Source organism: Metopolophium dirhodum, chromosome 2 (assembly GCF_019925205.1).
Source record: "Metopolophium dirhodum isolate CAU chromosome 2, ASM1992520v1, whole genome shotgun sequence".
NCBI classification, from domain to species: domain Eukaryota; kingdom Metazoa; phylum Arthropoda; class Insecta; order Hemiptera; family Aphididae; genus Metopolophium; species Metopolophium dirhodum.
Window position 1 is genome coordinate 20,863,044 of NC_083561.1, and position 23,186 is coordinate 20,886,229.

Below are 23,186 nucleotides of genomic sequence, written 5' to 3' on the forward strand. Positions count from 1 at the left end.
ATTCTGAGCAAAGACGGTTTATCAGTCTGGAATTTTTAATTTTTAATTATTTATTTTAGCCTTTAAGTTAAATTAATAATATTATATTATAATTTTTTATTCGTTGCTACGGTGATAAACAAAGCGTTAGAAATTAAAATCCCATTTTAAGTGGTTTTTCAGACAAAGTTTTTCCCGTGACATTAAATAACTATTAAGAAAATCGAAAAATGACCTCTCTAAAATACCATCTTGATCCAATTTGCTAAATGATAAGGTACCATATGTTGAAATCGAAGCACTCCTTCCGGTAAAAATTGTGTATAGAGGATTTATAAAAAAAATAAAATAAACCCCATTGTAAAACCACTAGCTTCCTCGCTCCGCTTAGAATCTAAAATGGGTACAATCAAAAAGCAATGTGTGTTATTATACGATGTCTAACAAGAATTTTTAGTAGACTGATTCGAAAAACCTTTGAAAATAATTTGTTTAAACTATTATACTTAGCTATTTTATATTTCTGATATTATGCTAATGGTTCATATTTTGTATCCAATTTTCACAAAGATTTAGGAAAATATTATTTTTGTTAGGACGATAATAACGTAGGTAGTATACCAGGAACGACGAGACAACGATCCGTATTGTACCTAGGTATTACTTTCGTAATATAATATACTGTGGCTCTTCCCGACCCCCCCCCCCCCCCCCCACCACACCACACCTATCAAATGGGCTAGATAAATTCGTATAATTCAGTAAAGGTGGAATGTACTCTCATTTACGTTATTCGCATCGAGCTCGGGCGACGGATATAAATTATGAACAAATATAAAATACTCTACCTTTACAATTTTTCACTTCTCTCCCTTAACAATGCCCCTGTGTGCTATTTACGTGGGGCCGGTTTTTTTTCCTGCAGGACATATATAAACACCGCGTATATTTTGGTAGACATAATTGATTGTTTTTAATTGAGTCGAGTGTGCATAATACGCGGCCCTGGGAATTCAACGTAACTGGTAGATTGTTCAGTTGTATTAAAGTAAAAAAAAAAAAAAATAAAAATTGGTCCTTTATTTATAAATCTCTCCAGTAATCCCTTGGCTTTGGAAATATTCTGTCCATCTTCTTTATCGCAGACGGATAATTCATCAAAAATAAAATACACACTCACACTTACACACATACACACACACACACAAACATAATATTATATACAGCGAGGGAGGAGAGCGAGTGAACCGATAAAAACCGCGTTTATACACCTGAAACAAAAACGAGCTTATCTTTTGCGCGAGAGGCGTGAAGCGAGATCGGCGGCGGTGGTCGTGCTGCGGACCTACAGGTGATGAGGGTAGGCGATGAGGGTGGATGAGGCACGGGAGTGGAGAGGGTTGTGCCACCACCGGTAGATGGATGTGACTAGGGAATAATAAATGGAAATTGTGTATATATACGTTTCTAACGGTGGCGGTGGTGGCAGCCATTGTTTGGCTTTTAATTGGGTTTCAACGTTGGGCCAGCGCAATAAATCTGGAAGAGTTACTACGAGGGAAGTTTATGTGAGCAACGGTTTTGTGGAACAATATAAAATATTAAGCCATATATATATATATATATATATATATATATATATATATACCTATAATAATACAAGCTCGACATTCCGCGAAGAAATTGTAATCTTCGTGTAAATTTCCATTTGGTGACGTCACGTTTTTTTCACTCCCGTTTCGTATACCTTCATAACACCCGCATATATTATATGATAATATGTACCCCAAGTATCTAATGTATACAGGGGTGGTATTATTCGATGCCACTGTGGGTCTGGCCAGGGCACGTGTATAATTTATACCTGTGCCAGTGCCTTTAACCATCCAACTTTGAATCGAAATACACTATGCGTGCTGTTTTCCAGATCAATCGATTATTGACTATTGACAGTGAAGTCGGTGGTGGTGGTTTTTAACATAAACTATATGTTTTTAGGCTGGATACAAACATTTTTGTTTCTGATCGATGTTTTGTAAGTTTTTTATTGCTATGGTTACTTATTAACAAAACCATATTTGTAGAGGAAAGATATCGAGTATCGTGGTATGGTTTTTATTTTTGAGTTAGTATCTATCAACTATAACGAATGCACCTGTGGTGGTGGTCCAGTCGGTATAGACGAGGCTCGGGAGACAGAATAAAATACGTCCTTAGACGCGTGCAGAGGTCACAATGAGCAACAGAGACATCGGACGTAACGTATTATTAATACTATTGTAAACCTCATAAGGACCTTGTGTCGAGGCGAACTGTAACCACCGTGGTAGGTTCTTTCTTTTGTCATCACGATCGAATGCGTGTGATGTGCCTGTTATATTGTGTATGCAAATTTATTTACATGAAAACGGTAGACTATATACATGTGGTAGATGATTCTCGTGTCGAAAATAATAAGGCGATATCGAAAATAAACGCATAATAATAATATGCCCGACGTAGGTATACCTACATAATATATTATAATATCATACCGATATACCAACTACGGTAGGAATAAATGAAATTCGATTAGGTATACACAAAAGGGTTTCGTTCGCATTATTTTCGAAGGTTATTGATTTTATAAATATTTTCTATTCCTATATCAAGTATTTCCTAATACTTGTTTAAAAAAAAATAATAATAACTCCAGAGGCAAAAGAATACAGATGAATATTTGAGGTATTTTCAAAAAATTATATTCGTAATGAGTGCAATTGGTGTGTCATACTGGGAAAATTAATATTTTTAAAATTATAATATATAAATGTGTTGTTATTTAGGTATTGTAGAATCGTAGTGTGAAAAAATCAAACATAATTGCTTATATTTGTGGGTATAACTATAGGATTTAAAAGTCACAAAAGCCATACTATAAACAAATAAAGAGATTACATTACATAAAGTAGTGTATACAACATGGTTGAATAAAAACTGTTTTTTAAAAATTTTTAATAACATTTTCCAAATTGACATAAAACTATAAAGACATTTATTTAGTACCTAGGTACTAGGTCTAGAAATAGGTACATTTTTAGATAGGCAAATCCTCTTGGCCCTCTCTAATTATTAGTCTAACAATTCAGTCAAATATCTATTTTATAGATTATTCATTACGAATTCTCAACTACGGAAATAATGATAATTATTGTCTGAAAATGTAACGTACAAACCGCAAAATAACTATGGTTATAAATTATAATAATATAATTGCGGATATCGTTAAATGCAGACTCACTGGATTACATTTTTTTTTATCCGAACAGATGTATGGACTACGTATATGTTATTATAGATAATTTGTATGCACTATAAAATATACACAATATATATATATATATAGAGAGAGAGAGAAAGTTTAATTCAGTTGGGAAGTAGAAACAACGTCGTTTTTGTCATAAAACAACAAGCAATTTGCACAGCAATTACACAACAATCGCTTTTGGCGAACGAAACAGAATAATTCACTTTGCGAATCATTTTCCAATTTTCTCTTTTAATTAACCGTCATAATTCAATCCCACAACGATTTTTCGAACCCATACCTCCCACATTTTTTTTTTAACAAATGACACGTTTAAATAAACGAAAAAGTAAAATCAATTATTCGAAATTAAATTATAAAAAAAAAAATCGTTAACGAATCTGTGCCACAGTTGAACGAATTCGTTTAGGAGAATTAATATTCCTATATTTAGGTGTAGTTAAAAAGTATATAATATAATGTATTGTTTCGCGTACTAAAACGAAATAATTAAGGGAAATTGGCAAAAGTATAAATTCATTACCTATCTGCAGACATCCGTTCGCGTTTGTAGATGAAAAAAAATAATAAACGTACCTATAATTAACGCAGCGCGTTCGATTGGTCCGTGATAATCTCTTACGACCAGTTTTTATCACTTCGTCTTTCTATTGTTTACATATTAATATTATAATGTACCTACACGTCATGTTATTAACGCGTACGCTGTCCTCTTAACGAAACGCAGCCATCACACGCCCAGGTAAAAGAAACCGCTCTGGTGTGTCCGAGCCATATACGAGAATAAAAATATTTTTCATAATATTATTGTTGAGCGTTGCGTCAGCCGTTTCGATTTCGCGCGTATAATACACCTACATAATATTATACCGCTACGGGCATTAGCAGCGTATACTAACCACCTACCAGGACCGCGTTCGGTCTCGTACGGTTGAGCGTTAACCGCGGTATACGCTGTGCGTGCGCGGTTAGCCACGCTCGCGATCGCCCGTCTCATCCGCGGTTATCATTGTCACAGCTGGCGTTTGATTTCTCGTTCCCGAGAACGGCCGCGCGTATAATAATGATGACGACCGTCTCGTCTCCCGCAGAGGGATGAAGAGTGCAAGACGACCGTCTCTCGTATATTATAATGTGTATTATACGATATTATTATATTATTACGACGCGTAACTCGCGGCAACCGTCCGAAGAACGTGCGCGGGCGCGTGCGGAAATCGATGGAAAACGCGTCGTGATGTATACGATCGGACCGCTTTTAATACGAGTTTAATGCCAAACCGACATCATTGACGTGAGACTTTTCCACATACGTGTGTGTGTGTGTGCGTGTTGGAGTATTGTTCCGGCCGTGCCAGCGGCGCGTGTGTGTGCGTCTGGCATTATTTTGCGCGCTGGGCGACCGTCGGAGCAAAGCGCCGCTCGCTATTGATTTCCCTCGGGCGGCGGCGGCGGCGGTAGAGTCGAAATTACCCGGTCCCCGTCGTTATTGTACGACACGATGTTATATATACAGCGGAACGGACGCGATAAACGACGACGGGCCTGTGCAACCTTGGCCGGGTGAAGAGTGCGGCTAGATCTCGAGGTACGTGCGTATGTATCGCGTGTATATATACATGTCACATAATATATATATATATATACATATTATGATCTAGGGATAGACGGGGGTGACTAAGGTCGGAGATAATATATCATATATAACGCGTGTATAGGACAACGGCATGGGACGACGACGCAGTGGCACACGCATAAACGGCGTAATGATGTGTATATATTATTATATTATCATTAAAATACAGTCGCGTGCGTGCGTGCACGACAATAATAATAATAATACCACAACTGTCGGCGTACGTGAAATCGATCGGATCATAATGATATTATATATTATAATAATAATAATTATTATTATTATTATAGTTGTTATAAGCGATATGCGTGACAATAATATGAATATAAAACGAAAAAAAAACGTCGATACGCCACCGACCGGGGGCACTTTTTGTGATTGTTATTATTTGGTTCTTCGTCCCGTTATCGATACGCGCGCGCCATCGCCGTATCAAATAATAACTATAATAATATTTTACACGTACCTCATTTTACGGTATAGTGGCGTGGTTTATTTATGGTGTATATGTAAATATATTATATTACAATAGTTAGAAGTTGCTTGCCGGGGAAATTGTCTCAGAAATGGAAAATTTAGGCCCACCAAAAGTCGACACCGACCGTTTTAGTACATAATATAGCTATAATAGTGTTCTGCGGTGCAGTGAGATACGTTACATGAACAAACAGCGTCGATAATATGTTATTATACTCATAAACTCATTAGAATATAAACACGAATCCATTTTTTATACCAAGTTTACACACCATTCCTTCGACCCCGACACACGACACAAGCAGAAAACGGTTGATATTCAGTATTACTGCCGCCGCCGCACGGTCAATGTAAAATGTAAAGAAATTACAAGGTTGCCTAATGTCGTGAAATTTATACATATAGAATAGATACTGCACTTATATAGACTGTGTAAAAAAATTTATACCTTATCGATAAGGTTGTCATTTCCACGGCGAGTAAGCATAACAAATTTAAACTTGCAGACCGCGGATAGATATTATAAAAAATGGCACAATCGATAAAACGTGTAGGTATTGTAATAATAAATGACCACGTCGCCGTATTATATTATTATGATATATTATTGTATCGTATAAATGCATGGTATCTCATTTTGTTGTTCGTTAATTTTTTTTTTAATATCTTTAATCGTTGTGAAACGAAAAAAGTGAATCTGGATTAAATGAAAACACACGTGTTAGACGACGGGGTTTTTTTTTATATACATTATACATAATATAATGATTTAACTTTCAAACCTTCACAACGCTCTGGTTAGCGAATGTATGTAAATCAATGTAACTAATTTAACTATGAAATTCGTATTTTAAATTCAGAGTGAAACGATGAATCTATTGATGCGTTTGAAATTCATATTTTTACAATATTGGATATTCACTCGATTTCTCATGTAACGGTTTTATTTTTTTATTGTTATTCAAAAACGAATAACTGTAGATACATTAATTTTACTAAATGTTAATATTAGCATTTTCTATACACCATACAATTTTTTTAGTTTTTTTTTCCATAAATATCAAAAAAATTTTATTTGTTGGGTATATTTTTTTATAAAAAAGCGTAAAAATTTAATGCAAGGCTCCTAATATATTGTTACAATAGCAGTTGAAAAATATTAAAAATACATTGGCACAATTTTTTTTTATAAGCATTTAATGTTCGAGCTTTCTAGTAGAAGTTGTTTATTTTGTTTATTAGAGTTACTATTTTTACTTCAGTTATAAGGATCGTGTATAGATCAATAAATAAATGGTTTCAATCAAAATAGCAAGACTTAAACGTCCAAATTAAACTTTTTTATATATATATATATATATAGTATGTATTTTAAAGACCACTAAATTTGTGATAAATTAAGTTATTTCATTTATCTTTAAAATGTACTGCTATAGTAACCACTAATAGTACCAATATTCTGTGTCTAAATGGACGAAGCAAGATTAATTATTCCCAACACTGTCTACTTGTTTAATCCAACGTTTTTAGCAAATAATGTGAAACGGCGTTATGTATAGGCAATATAGGTACATTACTGTGTAGGAGAACATCAACGTTGTTCAATAATTAATTAATTCCATCCTTTGTGTAAACTTAAATGTTTTTTTTTCATTTAGATGTATTTATACTTTGTTTGTGTTTTGAGTTTCTTGATTAAACTATGTAGGTATTCTTAATGACTATATGCCTATCATCTATTTTAACAACGAGTTATAAGTGTACGTGGGTATTATTATAGATATTGTTGTACAAACATCTTTGAGCAGTTTGAGCTATTTTTATTTAAAGTAATGAGTTTCATGTTGTTTAGAATTCAATCTACAAAATAAATCCTACACTAAAAATGTAGTTTAATGTAACTATATGTCCAATATTATAATACATAGTTATTATATTTTATTATGATAACATTAAATTGTTGAAACTCACCAAACTGGTTTTAATTTAAAACGATAACTACTATTAACATAGTTTAACAACAAAATTAATTTAATAATACATTAAGTATAAAAAACACAACTCTTTATTGTTGACATACATTCATGTATTATTACGAAAATAAGTAAGCTGTGAACACTTGTACTGGTTTTTATTACATACAAATGTGATCATAAGTTATAACATAACTTATAAGAATGTATATTATATACATTTTTATTTTAAATTAAAATCTACATAGGGAAAATAAAAGATACTTCTACTCATATGAAAATACTTTGTTATAACTTATTATAGAATATATCAAAAACATTGTATATGACCCATTATATTTTACGTGCTCGCAATATTCATCCACACGTAGAACACTGTATTATTTTTTAGCTTAAATGCAGAATAAATGGAAAAATTTTAAAATATTGTATGTATAGAATATATAAAATATAAAAATCGAGTGAACTTTTTTCTGTTTGATAAATTGCATGTATGATATTTTTAATTAAAAAATGTATGTACTAGTTTTGATTAATTTTCATTTTAAGTATGCACATATCTCGTAATATACGTATATATATTTTAAAAGTGTTATATATTTTTTTTTATATATATCAAAGTAATTTTCCAGTAGCGTTTTAAAAAGTAGATGAAAGATTAACGTTTAGCAGAATAAAAGTGTCCCTACTCCTTCAGATGTGTGACTGTAAATGTTATCACCTAAATTCTCGAGGAGACAGTTTATTTTGGAAAATAAATAGATTTATGCAGTAGGAGGTTTAATATTATATTGTAAGGATATCGAAAAAATAATTCAATTTTATATAATATATCAGGAAAATTGTCTTATATAATATTATATTATATACCATAACATTGTTTACTTTATAAATAAAGTTAATGAATAGTTGACAATCATCCATTTTCAACGATACTGACACATAAATAGAAGCCGGTTTACGCGTGACAGAAACGTCTGCTTCGTCTTATCCCATCAATCCAGCAAATATTATTTTATTTTATTTTTTTACACAAACACCGCCCCTCTTCGAACGCCATCATAAGGACTTGTTGTATACACACTTGCCCTTTCGGTTCAGCGGTTTTCCTCTTTTTACTTATTTCGCCTATACCTCGCCACATGATATGTATTTTTTCCATTGAACTTTTTCCGTTGCACAAACATGACCGTTGCGATGAGATTACTGATTTGATCGTCAATACGAACATAGGGTTTAACGATAAAGCGAAAACGGTTTAACCACGTTTACATACACACTGTTAATCGAATGTAAATACACGAGGACACGCACAAAAGCCCTCGCAATGTCTGGAGACTTTTCCCGGTGACTATGTGGACTGTGGTGCATAACTTTGTTAAGTCATCGCACACGAGGAAAGGGTCCAAATGACAAATGCCGTGTGTAATTATAATTTCTGTTTACTCATTAGCAGTGAATACATCCGTCTGTAAAGCGATATTATTATTATTATTATTCCTCGTGAAAACGTTCTGAGCTGTTCTCTGCGAGACCGCGAGTTCCCAACCACTAGTCATCTGTCACCCTTTATCAGTGGAGGATTTATGAGACTGTTTCATATAAAAAATCAATAAAAGATAAATTTTTAATTTAATTTTTATAATATTTATTTTATTAAATGTATTTTTTTGATAAAAATATTATATTTTATACTATTCATAATTATATTATTAAGGTATCATTGATGACTTTGCAAGAATGAAATATAGAAAAAAAACGTACCTACAGAATCTATCCAACTATGAGAAGTTGTTGCATTAAAAATCTACAGTTATTATAACTAATGTATGGCATTTCATCGTTTTTGTGTGTTATAATTAATTAGAAACATGATAACTTAAATTCTTATTTGTTAAAAATAAATGGTATATAATACATTTAAATAGGGATATTTTAAAATTGCAATTCTTATGGAAAAGAATAAATAAGTACCTAAAAACAAAATATTGAGGAAACATTCTTACGCCTAAATATTTTATTGGACAGAAGTGATTTTTTTTTTTTGTATGGAATAGTGACATATTCAATTTACCATAGAAGAGGAAAATTGTTAAATCCACTAATTTTAATTAGATATCTTAATTTCTGGTTGTGAACTTTGTGAGTTCCTATCCAGATTGTTAATTATGAAGATACTATATTATGTTATGTTACAATATTTATAAGTTGAGCAATTCATTATAAATACAAACTTTTTTCATTAAATCTCTCTGTACTAAAAAACTTTTGAATGGATAACTCGGTGTAAAAAAAAATATATTGGTTATTGGACTTATCTCCCCTTCTCGTTAATCGACAATATTTTTCTCACACGCATATTATAATTATACCTATGCTTTTGTCTCTTTACTATGAATAACTATGAATTTTCACAAACACACAAAAGTAGAATATGCAACATATTATACCGCATTTAATTACGCCATGTAAGACAATGCCCGCGTATAATAATATCAATTATAATATTTAAATCGTTATAGTTTTGTTTACTGTCAACCGCGGGGTGGAACACACGTCATCGTCGTGTTATAATATTTGATAAAACGCCGCACAAGTCGTCTCTCATCCGTAAAGATATAATATAGTAATTATTACGCACTTCCATTATATTTTGGTTGGTTTAAATATTCATGACCCATTAATGACTGTTGCTAAAATACTTAATGCGTTATTCGAGAGATCGTTTGTTAATAATTCAATTTTTACGATGCTATTTTAACACATAACTAAACGCCGTCCTATTACAACCCTGCTAAATTATTTACGAAAATGTAATGTTTTAAAATTACCCCCCACACTGCTGTGAAGCACCACAAGACTGATTAAAATATTATTTTAAATAAAAACAGGCTATAAAAAAAACTATAAACAAATTACGAAGATCGTTATACGTTGAAACTTTGCATCCGTCGTGTATACAAAATGTATAAAGTTAATGTTTCGGATCGTTATCTGCTTTGAAATCCATACTGCACATAGTGTGTATATAGGTACGTATATTATTATATTGACACGCGCGCGCACAGATGACGATGAAAGTGACTAAGAAGAGCTCTTCCTTTTTTCCTCTTTTTTTCAAATAATATATATTAATATATATATATATATTATATATAGCATAATGTAGTTTCGCTGAGTATATAATATATAGGGAGCTCTTTCCCGTAACCAAATACTCGAAATTCAATTTTCCACATCGCGATAATGATTTCGCCCATAGTACCTACCTATATATTATTACGTATATATTCCTTTTTTCTTTGATGCGAAAGCCGCAGTGGCCAAAGGAAATGTAAACGATCGAATTCGGCAATGCGTTTTTATTAAGCCGCAAAGTCTTCACCAAAACCGCGCGACGCACGCATTCCTCCTCTCCGTATATTCCTCGATAATATAATATAAACGCAATACACGTTATATACCAATATACCGTGGTATATAATATAATAGGAGCTTTTGAAATAATTATTTCGTGATGCCTATAATACGTCATGATGCGTTCACGTATTATGCCGACCGACGGAAAGCTTGCAGTAAACCAGATTTTTGGTGTAAAATATATTATTTTTTACATTTTCCAATAGGTACCTATACCTATATGTTATGCGCACGTATTTTATTCGCAGTGTCTATGCTCTTCATCGTTAAGTATTTGTTCCTCCCACATAATAATTTATTGTGTACATTCAGATGTACCATAGGTACTATTGCGTTACTGCTCTTAAAGCAAAATGTTTTAGAGGGTTTTTACATTTATTTTTTCCGAGAGAACCTGCAGCAGTCTCCAAGCTCCGAATGATTAAATAAACGCGTCCTCCAATTTTCCTCTCCCCTTTGACCCTGAGGACAATCGTTATTAAGTATATCCTGCAGTACGGATCACAATGTTACATAATGTATTATATTATATACCTATATTTACGTTAAGTGGGCACAATAGTGATAATAAGTTCTGCTTTGCAAACAAGCAACATGTCCTTGCATTAATAATATAAAATATAATATACAACACAGTGGTATAGTATAGTGGGTATGCCAAAACATTAATGGTCGAACTAAGTTAATGTTTTAACCAAAATAAACTCAAAAGCATTTACTATATATAATATGGGGTGGTGTATTTTTAGTACCCTTTAAGCAGTTATGCGAACTTGGTGTTTTTTTAATAATAAAAGAGAACATATTTTGAAATATTATATTTAAAAAAGGTTACAATATAGGTATATTGGATCTTTTAGTTCACGAGATTATAATATAGTTGTGAGATAATTGAATAGTGTTAGAATAATATGTCTGCTTTTGAACAGATTTGAAATTTCTAAACGGGATAAGAGACAACTTAAATTACAGTAAATTACTTTTATAAAACGTATTGAAACGATTTTTTACTCTTAAAATATTGTAATATTCCTAAAAAGTTCATTAAATTGTATTCGGTTTTTTTTCTTAATAAAACACCACTTGAAAGTTGAAACCCTTAAGCTGTTATCATTACATTTCCTTAATGGAAAGAAAATTCACCTCAGCGTTTGTGGTGGTGTTGGTGTGTATTATGCACTCGTGTGTGGTATAGTGTGGTATTATAATATTATCGAACGTTGGCACAAATCGGCTCGCTCGAGTATAGATTAGACGACAGATCATGGTAATAATAGTATAATATATGGGTCAAAACTGTTTTGTCATTAGCGCCGCCACACCGGTGTAACGAGTCTGTGACGGTGCAGAGGTATAACGTAAAGCCTCTGGTACCTAATAGCGTAAAGATTGCCCCCAAAATGTCGAATTATTCTTATTAACGACGAATACGATGCAGCTGTAACCTACGATATTATTTTATGACATTGCCCGTTTGTTTGTTTTGTACATGAAATCATGGTTTCGAAAAGTCGTAGAATACGTTGGTGTTACATGCACATACAATTCAATTTGTAATAATTAGGGGTGTGGTACAATCGGCCGACAGACATTTGGTCGACAGACATTTGGCTGACACGCAATAGGCCGACATACTAAATGGCCGACAAATTTATAGGCCGACACGCATTAGGCCGACATATTAAATGGCCGATTAAGTAATTTTATGTTGAGATAGGTAAATTATGCACACACACAGATATATATATATAGGTGATACTTATTCTTAAAAATAAAATTTAGTGTATTGTTAATAATTATAAGTACATTTTATATTCCTAATATGTTTTAAAAATTAAAAAATTTGATATTTATACATAAAAAATAAAAAATACTAATAGTTTATAAAATTATAATTGATAATTATGTTATATAGTTAAATGTTAATAAATAAAAATTAATAGTGCAAATTGTATGCAATACCTCTTATTGTCTCGAGGGTTGTTCTGTTTTCTTTATCATTTAGAATAGTTTGAATTTGGTTTTGACGTTTTACGTACTTTGAACTTTGTTTTGGCCTTGCTTGTCCGGATAAAATAATTTGAATTTGCCCTGGAATCAAAATGTATGTATAAATAAATTATATTTTATTGTAATATTAGTAGAATATTTTTATTCGTGAACTTATCTTACCCACAACGTGTTGTTGCTCTTTTCTCATTTCCTCAATTATACGATACACCCCAACGTGATCAGCTCCTACTAATACTTTCCATCTTTTGTGCCATGCTTCGACTTTGTTTTGTGTCCTTGGAATATTGTTTTCATGATTGAAATGTATTGACCAAAATGATGGTGGAAACAATGGCTCATATCGAGATACTATTCCATTTCTAAATTTCCTTCGTACTTTTCCATGCACGTAATTTTCTTCAAAGTAATTTTGAATGTCATAGGGTAATGAATCTTTCAATTGATCAAAAGCATTAGGTATATCTGATGGGTGTAAAAATGCAAGTGACCACATACATCGAAGTTGTAAACTAAATTCTTCATTTTCTCCATATTTAGTAGCCAATCCACTAGACTGGATTTTTCGCCAAATATTTTGGCCTAAATGAAAAAAACACCCTTTTTGTTGGCATTCTGGAAATACTTTATTAGCTGCATTAATTGCAGCTTTTTCGAAATCTGTTATAATACATTTTGGTGAAACATCGAAACCGAAATCATCACAAATTGATATTAGGTCTTCGAATAAACGTTCGTAACAACATTGTTGTTTACTGGTCATTAAAACATATACTAATGGCAAAATTCTAGAATTATTTCCACCAACAGGTGCATGTATGGTGTACATTTGTAAAAATATACTTGGCACAGTTTTAAATGTACCATCCATAACCCAATAATTGGCATTGACAAGTTTTGATATTTCATCTTTAGTAGAAAAAATATATATTTTGTGACTCTCAATAGTACTTTCTTTTAGTAAAAATGTTTGACCATTAAAAGACTTACATAAGTTAAGAGGAATATCTATTTGTGAAAGACTTGTTGGTTCTGGTGGATTCTGATGTTTTCTACACCGTGAAATAATTTTTCGCGTTGCTTCAACTGATGGCATGTATGGCTGAGAATTGACGGGGATGCGACTCGTTGCTTCCTGTATTATTTGCGAAGGTTTATCTCTCGAAGACAGAGCTTTTGAAACAATATATTTTATGTTTTTCTTTACCAACAATCGGCATGGGTCAGGCCCATGGTTGTGATTTAAAAAAGAATTATCTTTAACAATATGATTACCATCAACAAGAATTGTTACTGCTCTTGCATTACAATATTCATTATTACTATTATGCCGTTTAGTATGTTTCCTCTTTTCACATTCCCAATAATATTTATTGTTACGGTTTTTGTTTTTAATCATGATAAAATTGTCAATTAATAATTTTGTACCAAAAATTTCAATTTTATATTCCATAATTATTTAATGCAAATACATAAATTAAATTAAACAACGACACAAAAATGAATGCAAAGACGCGGCGTGGTTACGAATCAACTGAAACAGTATTTATGAACATGCAATAGCAATACCCACTGTAGATTACAGGCTATAGGTATTAGGTATCGTTAAATTTCGATAAGTTATCGATAACATTATTACAACAAAAGACAACACTACGTTATCGAATTGAAAATGTATAGCTTATACTTAATTTATTTTAGTGTCGGCTTTTCGTAGTGTCGGCCTTTTGACCTTGTCGGCTAAAATAGTTTCGGCTATCTGACTGTCGGCCTATATAGCCGTCGGCCGTTTGGATTCGGCCGGATGTCCGTATTCCAATAATTAGGCAAACGCAAAGGTAATTTTTTGCAAAAACAATATATAAAGTAATAGGATAGATATAGTGTAAGTCGATAATAGGTACAACATGCATTAATAACTGTATAGAATAGTAGAGTACTATGTGAAATAAATGACAAAATTATAGAGCTGAGAGAATATGAGTGGTCCGAATGAGCTATATAATTATAATGACATAGATCAAGAAAGAGGGACGAAAAATGTTATTTATTGTGTTTTTTTTGTCACTAAAATTATAAATAAAACAATTTTCTGAGAACAAACATTCATATACAGCCATACCTCACACCGTGACTTTATGAGCAAAGTAATATGCTCACTTATAAGCGTCAGTCACTTGAATAAACCATGTTCTTACGGATTTTCGAGTAAAAATAAATTGCGTCTTGGTTTAAACCTTTTTTTTGTAGACATAACCATCGTTATAATTATTATTGAGACAATGCAATATAATTAATGATAATCATTGATTTAGATAATTTTAACAAAACGATTAAGATCTAAGAATAAAAAAATATTTTGATACAATATAGTAGTTTTACTATTATCCCGACTTATCTTAAAACGTCACGGTCGACTTTTGGCCCACCAGAGCTTTTGTGGTGGTATAGTACAAATTGACACTCTCTGGACACAAGTTTGCAATAGGTGTAACTATCAATCATAGTTTAACGAACCAAATATAAAAATCAAACTTTCATCTGTAATACCAGTGGTGTACAGGTAGGGTAAGGGTAGGGTTCTAAGGTTCTGACCCCCCCTCCCCCTGAAATATCTCCCTCTTACAAAAAATCTTATTTACCGCCATTTCAATACACAAAGTCGATCAATTGTTGGTCATTTTTAATAGATATAAAATAAATTGCTAAACATGACAAAGACGTCAAGAATCATAGTTTCAATTTTTTTATTTTTTTGCTGATTTAGAACATTGCTAAACATCTGCCATAATCGTCATATGGTGTATCATCATGTATCATCGTCCATCGATTGTGACCACGTTTATTACGACCCGAAGACTACCAGGATCACTATAGATGACCAGGTGTCCAGGTTAAACACTCAAGTGTTCTAAATGTAGACTAAATTTCATACTAACTAAGTATATAATTTGTTATAACCAATTATATAAAAACCGTTTAGCAAAAAATAATGTAAATTATTTACTTAAGTAAAACCCTAACCGAACTAAAATCCTGCGTACGCTATACTGTGTGTAATATACTCGAAATCCCAACTATGAACTATGGAGAGTGTATATCGACTGCAATATACCTATCTATATAGATAATAATAAAATACATATATCACACCATAGGCTATACCTACACAAATCACTAATTAACCAGTGTTTGTTGTTCACATAATATGATCATCGTTTTCACATTGTGCAGTGTGTCTTGTGCAATATGTGAACAATATAATATTATATACCGTTATATAACATGGTGGGATTTTCAACCACACCTACCATGGTGTTTGTGTGGTGCGAGAGACATGACGATGTGTATAATATAATACGCTGATATATACTAAGGTTATACATCATCATACTTTGAAAACCAATACATGACCTCTATGGGCTCGGCTATTATATTATAGCCTTCCACGCACCATAACACACACACACACATACCTACCTACCTAGGTGGAATCTCGTCGCGATGAGAATTCTAGTTCAAAAAATAATTGTTATTACCCGCCGTCTTGTGCACAGCAGTTTATATTTTATTATTATTATTATTGCTATAGTGTCTTCGCGTGCTCATTGATCGTTTGCCGGCACAATAATATGATATCGCGAGGGCTACTCATTTAACGACACGGAAACACGAGGGACGACGATGGCAGCTATATCTTTAACCTGCAGCCCCTCGTCCCCTCTGCACTTTAGGGGTTATCGCTACCGATTAAATCCGAAAACGGTATGACGAGACGTCTGTGCGCGAATCGACGCCGCCGCCGTCCGCCGTATAGTTATAATATTATTGTAATGTCTACTGCACACGTATATAATGAGACAATGCAAAGGGCCTTTCAATTAAAGCCGGCGAGTTAGTATAACACGAGAGGTGGTCCAGGTGTATTATAGAGTGGAATCCTCCTGCTGAAAAGTTGTAAACTGACCGTTTCTGCAGCGAATAAACCCCATAAAATGAATTCGAATTCTAGAACTCTGCAACGATAACCATTTTGGATCCACGCTTCTCGTGGAGAAATCATATTAAATAAAATGACAATAGCGTATTATGGAGTTATTATAAATTAATATAATATTGTGAATATAAATACGCCTATATAGCCGCTATCGCGAAAAGGGCGGGTGACTGTAGAGCTTCCAGTGGTTAAAATGCGTAAGGGGTTATTAAAACGATTGACATATTTCGCTGGCTTTTTGAATAGGTAAGATCGTTATTGTCATGTTTATTATCGTGTTTGTTGGTAGAATTGGAATAAAATAAAATTGCGGCAAACTAAATCGTTTTTTTAATATTAAATAAATAAATCCGTCTCGTAGCAACGCGCAGTTTACGTAATAATGAGAACCCCTGTTTACGGGCGAATCAACCACTGGAAGTGCTGCAGTCGGCCCCGCCACTTTTCGTGAAAGCGACTCATAGTCTTATTCTAATCCATCGATAACAAGTTTAAAAATGACACCAAATCGGTAATTAATATTAATATTCCTAGTGAGTATATAATATCATACAATCGTATACAATTTAACCGAATATTGATATTCACCACGAGATCTCAAGCCTGTGGCATAAACCCATACATACTTAATAATGTCATAAAGCATCACGTTTGTGTATAGTTATGTGATCGGTACGTACACCTTATGTTATTATATTTTATTGAATGCAACGGTCACGTACACGACACAAAGGGGTATCCTATTATATCGTTGTTATAGGAAAATCATTTGCTTAAATTATTGTCACGAATATAATAATAATATGAATAAGACAAAATATACATTAGCCGTCTAGCCTTGGAATTAAAAAAAGAACGGGTGTCTCTAACAATTAATATGGTCAGTAAACATGTTATAATTAATTGTGATTCATCGACTAATAATTAAAATGTGTATCTATCTTTCATAAGCTCTAAGTGATATTATTTTCCGCACGTAGAAATATGTAATGTCAAATCTAATATTATGCAAACGACCCCTGTGCGCAAACTTGTGAACTCTGTGACCCAAAATGTTGATTAGATTTTATTTTAACTATATTATAAGCAGTATTTTTCATCGACACGGTTTTTTAATGCGTTCATTGACTAGGTCTGTTGTCGTGGTAACACGATATATAAAAATATACCACTCTAATTATAGCTGGTGTTAGAGGTATTTGAAATTAGAGATGTCGGTCGATATTATAGTCATTCTTTCATTCAGCTTCCTTCTCCTGTACACAGGTTATATAACTGTACAGTTGTTGGTTTTTTTTTTTTTTAGGTTTATAATTAACATTTAACACGTGCCTACAATATAAATGCATTTACTGATGCAATAATGAATGCAAAACATTGTTATGCCCATCTCAATTGTATTGTATTTTGATATATGTATCATTATGTATGGAATGAAAATCTACGAGCGTTTTATCTTCAGCTGTAAAAATATTAAAGATTTAAAACTAGATAGGTAAATACAATTTTTTAGGAGTGTTATCGTGGTATACATGGGTTTTAATTTTCTTATACTACAATATGTTAGCTATTATCACGTGTGTTTAGTTAAATCTAAAAAATACACAATGTACCTATACTCTATTATTATACTCATAGAAAACAATAATAAGTAATAAATAGTAGTAAGTACCTAATAGCGTTTGTGCGTTTGTTCCTGACCAGACGAGTACCTATTGGTATTTTTGAAACGCAAAATCTACACATATTAATTATTATTATATTTCCTGAGGACTTAACATACTATATGTATGCATACTACATACTGCTGCAAATATATAGCCCGTATTGTTGTTAATCGAGGGCAAAGTAATCATTTCAACTATCGATTTAATAACAGTAGCTTAGGTTTGACGCCACGTTAAATGTGCGATTGTTTATTATTATTTTGGTCGTCTCCGATAATAGGTATTGTCGCAATCATTTTTTTTTTTTTGAAACGGATACATGTGAAAAACTTATAAATTATTATACTAAAGCATTGATTAACAAATCCATTCGCATCTAATACAATCGACTTTATAATAAATTATTGACAATACGCATGCAACGTGTACCATTATATAGGTATTATAATGTAAACGGCAGGTAATATAAATCTAAACACTCGTACTCGTGATCGTGCGACGATATACATCGAACACAATAGATATCATAATAATAAGTATAATATTATTCTACAAATTTGAGTATTGGTAGGTACATATCACGGTTATCTACTCGGTGTAGGTAACTGTAACACGTATACATACATACGCAGAATCGGCTATTAACATTTGGAGGTGATTTATAATACTAGTAAAAAATAGAATAATAGCATACTTGACGCCAATAATTGTTGATAGAGGTCAACCACCATTTCCCCTCCCACCCTTCTTCCCACCGAACCTCCTATCATCCCACCATCCCTCCTACTATGGCGCCAACACTGTTCTCGGTATGTACGCTGAACTTGGGGATCAATTTTAACCAACAATATATAAACCTACATATTAGTATATTATACTATTATCACAGATTATATAATCTGTGATATTATAGTCAATATATATAGTCATGTACAAATCGGATCGTGAAACAGTTACCTAGCTACATATGTATCGGTTCCCTCGCCACGACACCACTAACCACCGTCCATCCCAAGGTTTTCGATTTTAGGCGTATTTCGCTTGTCGTGTGCCATTTCGCAATAATATTTCAAATCTTCCATAGCTGCACGCCGTGTACGTCAAACCACGCATGTATAGTCTCGTCGTCGTCGTACCTTTTCCCGTGGTCGCATCTTACGCCTGTCGTCTGCCATTTCGTTATAATATTTCACACACACTCACTGCCGCATCTCTGTCGGCCGTTGACAGTTTAAGCTCACCGAGTGCGTCATATTACACCCCGCACCAGCACCCCTCCAATCATCACGCACACAATATTCATCCCTCCTGCTGATGTCGTTTTAAACCATCTTCCGGACGTCTTTCGCGTGCTCGTCATCCGAATGCGCCACCCACACAAGAGAGACGCTTATGAATTATAACATTTGAAACCAAAGATACCCAAAAGACAACGGTACAACACATATTGTATACCTGCCTAGTATAATATGCGTTCACGCCACAGTGAAGGTAAACATGCGTCGTCGCCGTTCGCCGATAATAATAATATGTATAATATATTTTACATCCACGTTTCGTTTACGTTGAGTAATTTGTTATACTTTTATACTTTTTATACTTTTAAGTTACGCTAAAACCGAGTAAATTTTATTAGCTGTCAACACGTCTTGAACTCGTTATGACGGATTGGGTATCAGACATAATATAATTTCGTGTTCTTTTTTTTATTATTATTCTATCAATTTAATATGACTTGAGTATTATAATAGGTTTACAGCTTATTGGTTTTCTCTGCGTGCTAGAATCTACTTTACCGTCTTCGATTTGACGCACTTCCAATAATATATTAAATTTTTTTTATAATTTTTAAATTTTACACAAAATGGCTTTATTAATTTAAATTGTAGTAGTATTTAAATTGTAATAGGTGTAAGAATCAGATAATATAATGAAAGTAACAAGTGATAAATATTGTCTATAAATAATATATAAATATATAGGTTACGGGGGGACGAGGTGGCCGAGCGGTCTAACGGATTCGGCACAGCCGGTCCGAGTTCGATCCTCGATCACTGGGCGGCATTTTTCTCCGTGCAAATCACGGTGTCCGGAGAACAAGTGCCGCCATCCCCCCACCCCGGGGCACGGCAGAAACCTACGGGTGCCCCATTAGAAATTCTGCCAAACACAATACACACGTGTACCAACCTACCCAATATAAAAAAAAACCTACAGTGCCCTCCCCACACCCAATGGCCTATGTTGCCGCGGGTTACCCAATAAAAAAAAAAAAAAAATATATATGTTACGATGTATTGTATATTATTATTATATGGTATCGATAATATTATTGTATGTACCTACTATGTACTCACCTATAATATGTTAATAAGAAATAAACGACGTTTTGGTCAAATAAATCGTTGACTTTTGAAAATAATGTACTACAACCCTTTTGTTTATATTTTAGGGCATAGGCGCTGATGGACCGGCACCAGTGCACTTCGAGCCTCAAGTCGCTGTGCTTTGCGATGCGAAATCAGATACCCCATACTATAGCCAGTACATGTCGGAGAACGGTCGGTGGACGTCCGACACGAAACGCAAAGTCGGATGCTTAAAGGAAAAAGTGGACATTTTGGACTACTGTAAAAAAGTGAGAACACCACGTTAATTTATACCCATCTATGTTATTTTTAAAACAAAATCACTTATATTATCACGTTAATAATGAGTAGGGCCTGGAACTTGATGACCTAAAAACCTTGAACAAATGCATAAAACGAAATAAATATTAAATATGTTTAAAAATGATCTAAAAAAAAATTACGTTAACATTTTTTATTTTATTTGAAAAAAATAGTTGAATTGCAACAACACGATGAAAAAATAATTTTTAAAAATGACATAAAAATAAACAATTTATTCAAATTAGAAATATAACACTAAGAACGATTTGGTATCTTGTTTGAAATAAATATTCTTTTTTCTTTTCAGTTTTTTTTTCTTGTTTGTTATTTGTTTTACTAATCAAACTGTAAAAAATGCAAATATACCCACAAAGTGTTAAAAATACAAAAAAATACACCAAAATTGATAAAAAAAAAATTACCTTTCAAACAAGAAATACTGAAAAAAAAAATTAAATTAGTACTATTGAATTCTGCATAGGTAAGTCGAATTTCTATAAACCTGAGCCTCGAAAGTAAGCGTTAGAAAAAAAAACATGCAGATGCATCAAGTTCCAGGCCCTAATACTGAGCTATTTCACCAGCACTAACGTATTATAATAGGTGTAATAAAATATATTTGAGCATAAAAAGTTTTACTATTGTAACAAAATACGATCTAAAAGCGTGCGTTTACCGTGTTATAGGTTTACCCCAAGAACGACATTACCAACATAGTGGAATCCAGCCATTACGTAAAAATCGGTAACTGGTGTAAAATGGGATTCAACAAATGCAAGCACACGGACTGGGTGAAACCGTACAGATGTCTCGGTAAGTGTTCGCGAAGGTTTATTTATCGCAAACCCTTCAACCGGCGCAAGATTAAACTGCTGCCGTTTTTGTTTGACCATAATTTCTCTCGTCTGTAAATCTCCCTTTAATACTGGTCCACCCTCTTCGCTGCACACTCATCGCTATACCCCCCCCCCCCCCCCCCGAGTCCGTCGATTTACAGTCTTTTATGGCTCTCGTTCCTTATTCCCGTGATTGATTAGCTCTCTCGCGCCACCATTTCTTGTCCTGACTTACAATTACACCGAGTATTTGGACTTTGGAGGGCTTACTGATTGGCAGTACCTTTCCGAAAGCTTTTCTGTGCTCTGAATCCTGAATTGAATAAAAAAAAAAAAACCCCGAAGCAGACGTTTTGTAATGTATTGGTAGTGGATGCGTGCAAGGAAACTACTATACGCCATTGCATTAGCGAAAATAATTGATTTTATTATGACATCCCAATTATCAGGAAAGTTGTCGGTTCTTATCACTTTTATTTTTATTTCTACCATCATCCAATATAATTCTGCAGAACGCAGAAATATTGGATATTTAAACAAAGATAAAAAAATATAATAAAATTATGTGAGATTACCTGGCCTGCAATATACTATTGCTATAACATACGTCCTATCCTTAATTCATATACATCTGAGTATATAATTTAAGGTCCTATCTTATCTATATACACAATGAGATAAGAAAAAAAATACAAAAATCAATTATCTTGATAGTAAAACCACGTAAAACAATTTTTTCTGGGATATTGTAGAAATAAATCGATTAATAATTCGTCTAGATTTCCACGAATTATATACATAACTATACCTAGTAGTGCCCTCAGCCCAGGCTATTGATTTAACAGGGTTTGTTAATATTTCGTTTAATGATCGTCACGACCCGAAGTCTGCGGATGACTGATTGTTTTGTGTGGTTACGATGAAAACCTATGTAAGTACAATATAATGTATAATTATAGGTATTATATGAACAATGTAAAATGAACGACATCGTTAATATTGTTTTTGTCATCAGAATTACGTATTTACGTTAGACAACGAACAACGTGCATATCGGACTGAGTACATTTGGTACAGTTATACATTTTTCAATAAAACTCCGATAATAATATTGTTATAATATTATAATTTATGGTTTTCTTATTTATTAAATATAATACCTGCAGTCGCAGTTTTATCCGAAACAGACAGTGATAGATACGAGAAATCGTA

The 23,186-nt window shown here is 33.1% G+C and overlaps 2 protein-coding genes across 3 annotated transcripts in view; one reads left to right on the forward strand and one right to left on the reverse strand.

Annotated features, from left to right (window-relative positions):
• Window positions 1-23,186, forward strand: part of LOC132938346 (amyloid-beta-like protein) — a 104,466-nt gene that overhangs the window by 71,422 nt on the left and 9,858 nt on the right. For both annotated transcript variants that reach the window (XM_061005129.1, XM_061005128.1), the window contains exons 2-3: window positions 20,919-21,104; window positions 21,825-21,951. In XM_061005129.1, coding sequence (XP_060861112.1) covers window positions 20,919-21,104; window positions 21,825-21,951 — 313 coding nt within the window. The remainder of the gene's footprint in view (window positions 1-20,918; window positions 21,105-21,824; window positions 21,952-23,186) is intronic.
• LOC132939076 (uncharacterized) lies at window positions 12,224-14,613 on the reverse strand. The gene is made up of 2 exons (XM_061006094.1): window positions 12,965-14,613; window positions 12,224-12,883 (listed from the first exon to the last, which is right to left on the reverse strand). The coding sequence occupies exons 1-2, from the start codon at window positions 14,253-14,255 to the stop codon at window positions 12,729-12,731; spliced, it is 1,446 nt and encodes a 481-aa protein (XP_060862077.1). The 5' UTR covers window positions 14,256-14,613; the 3' UTR covers window positions 12,224-12,728.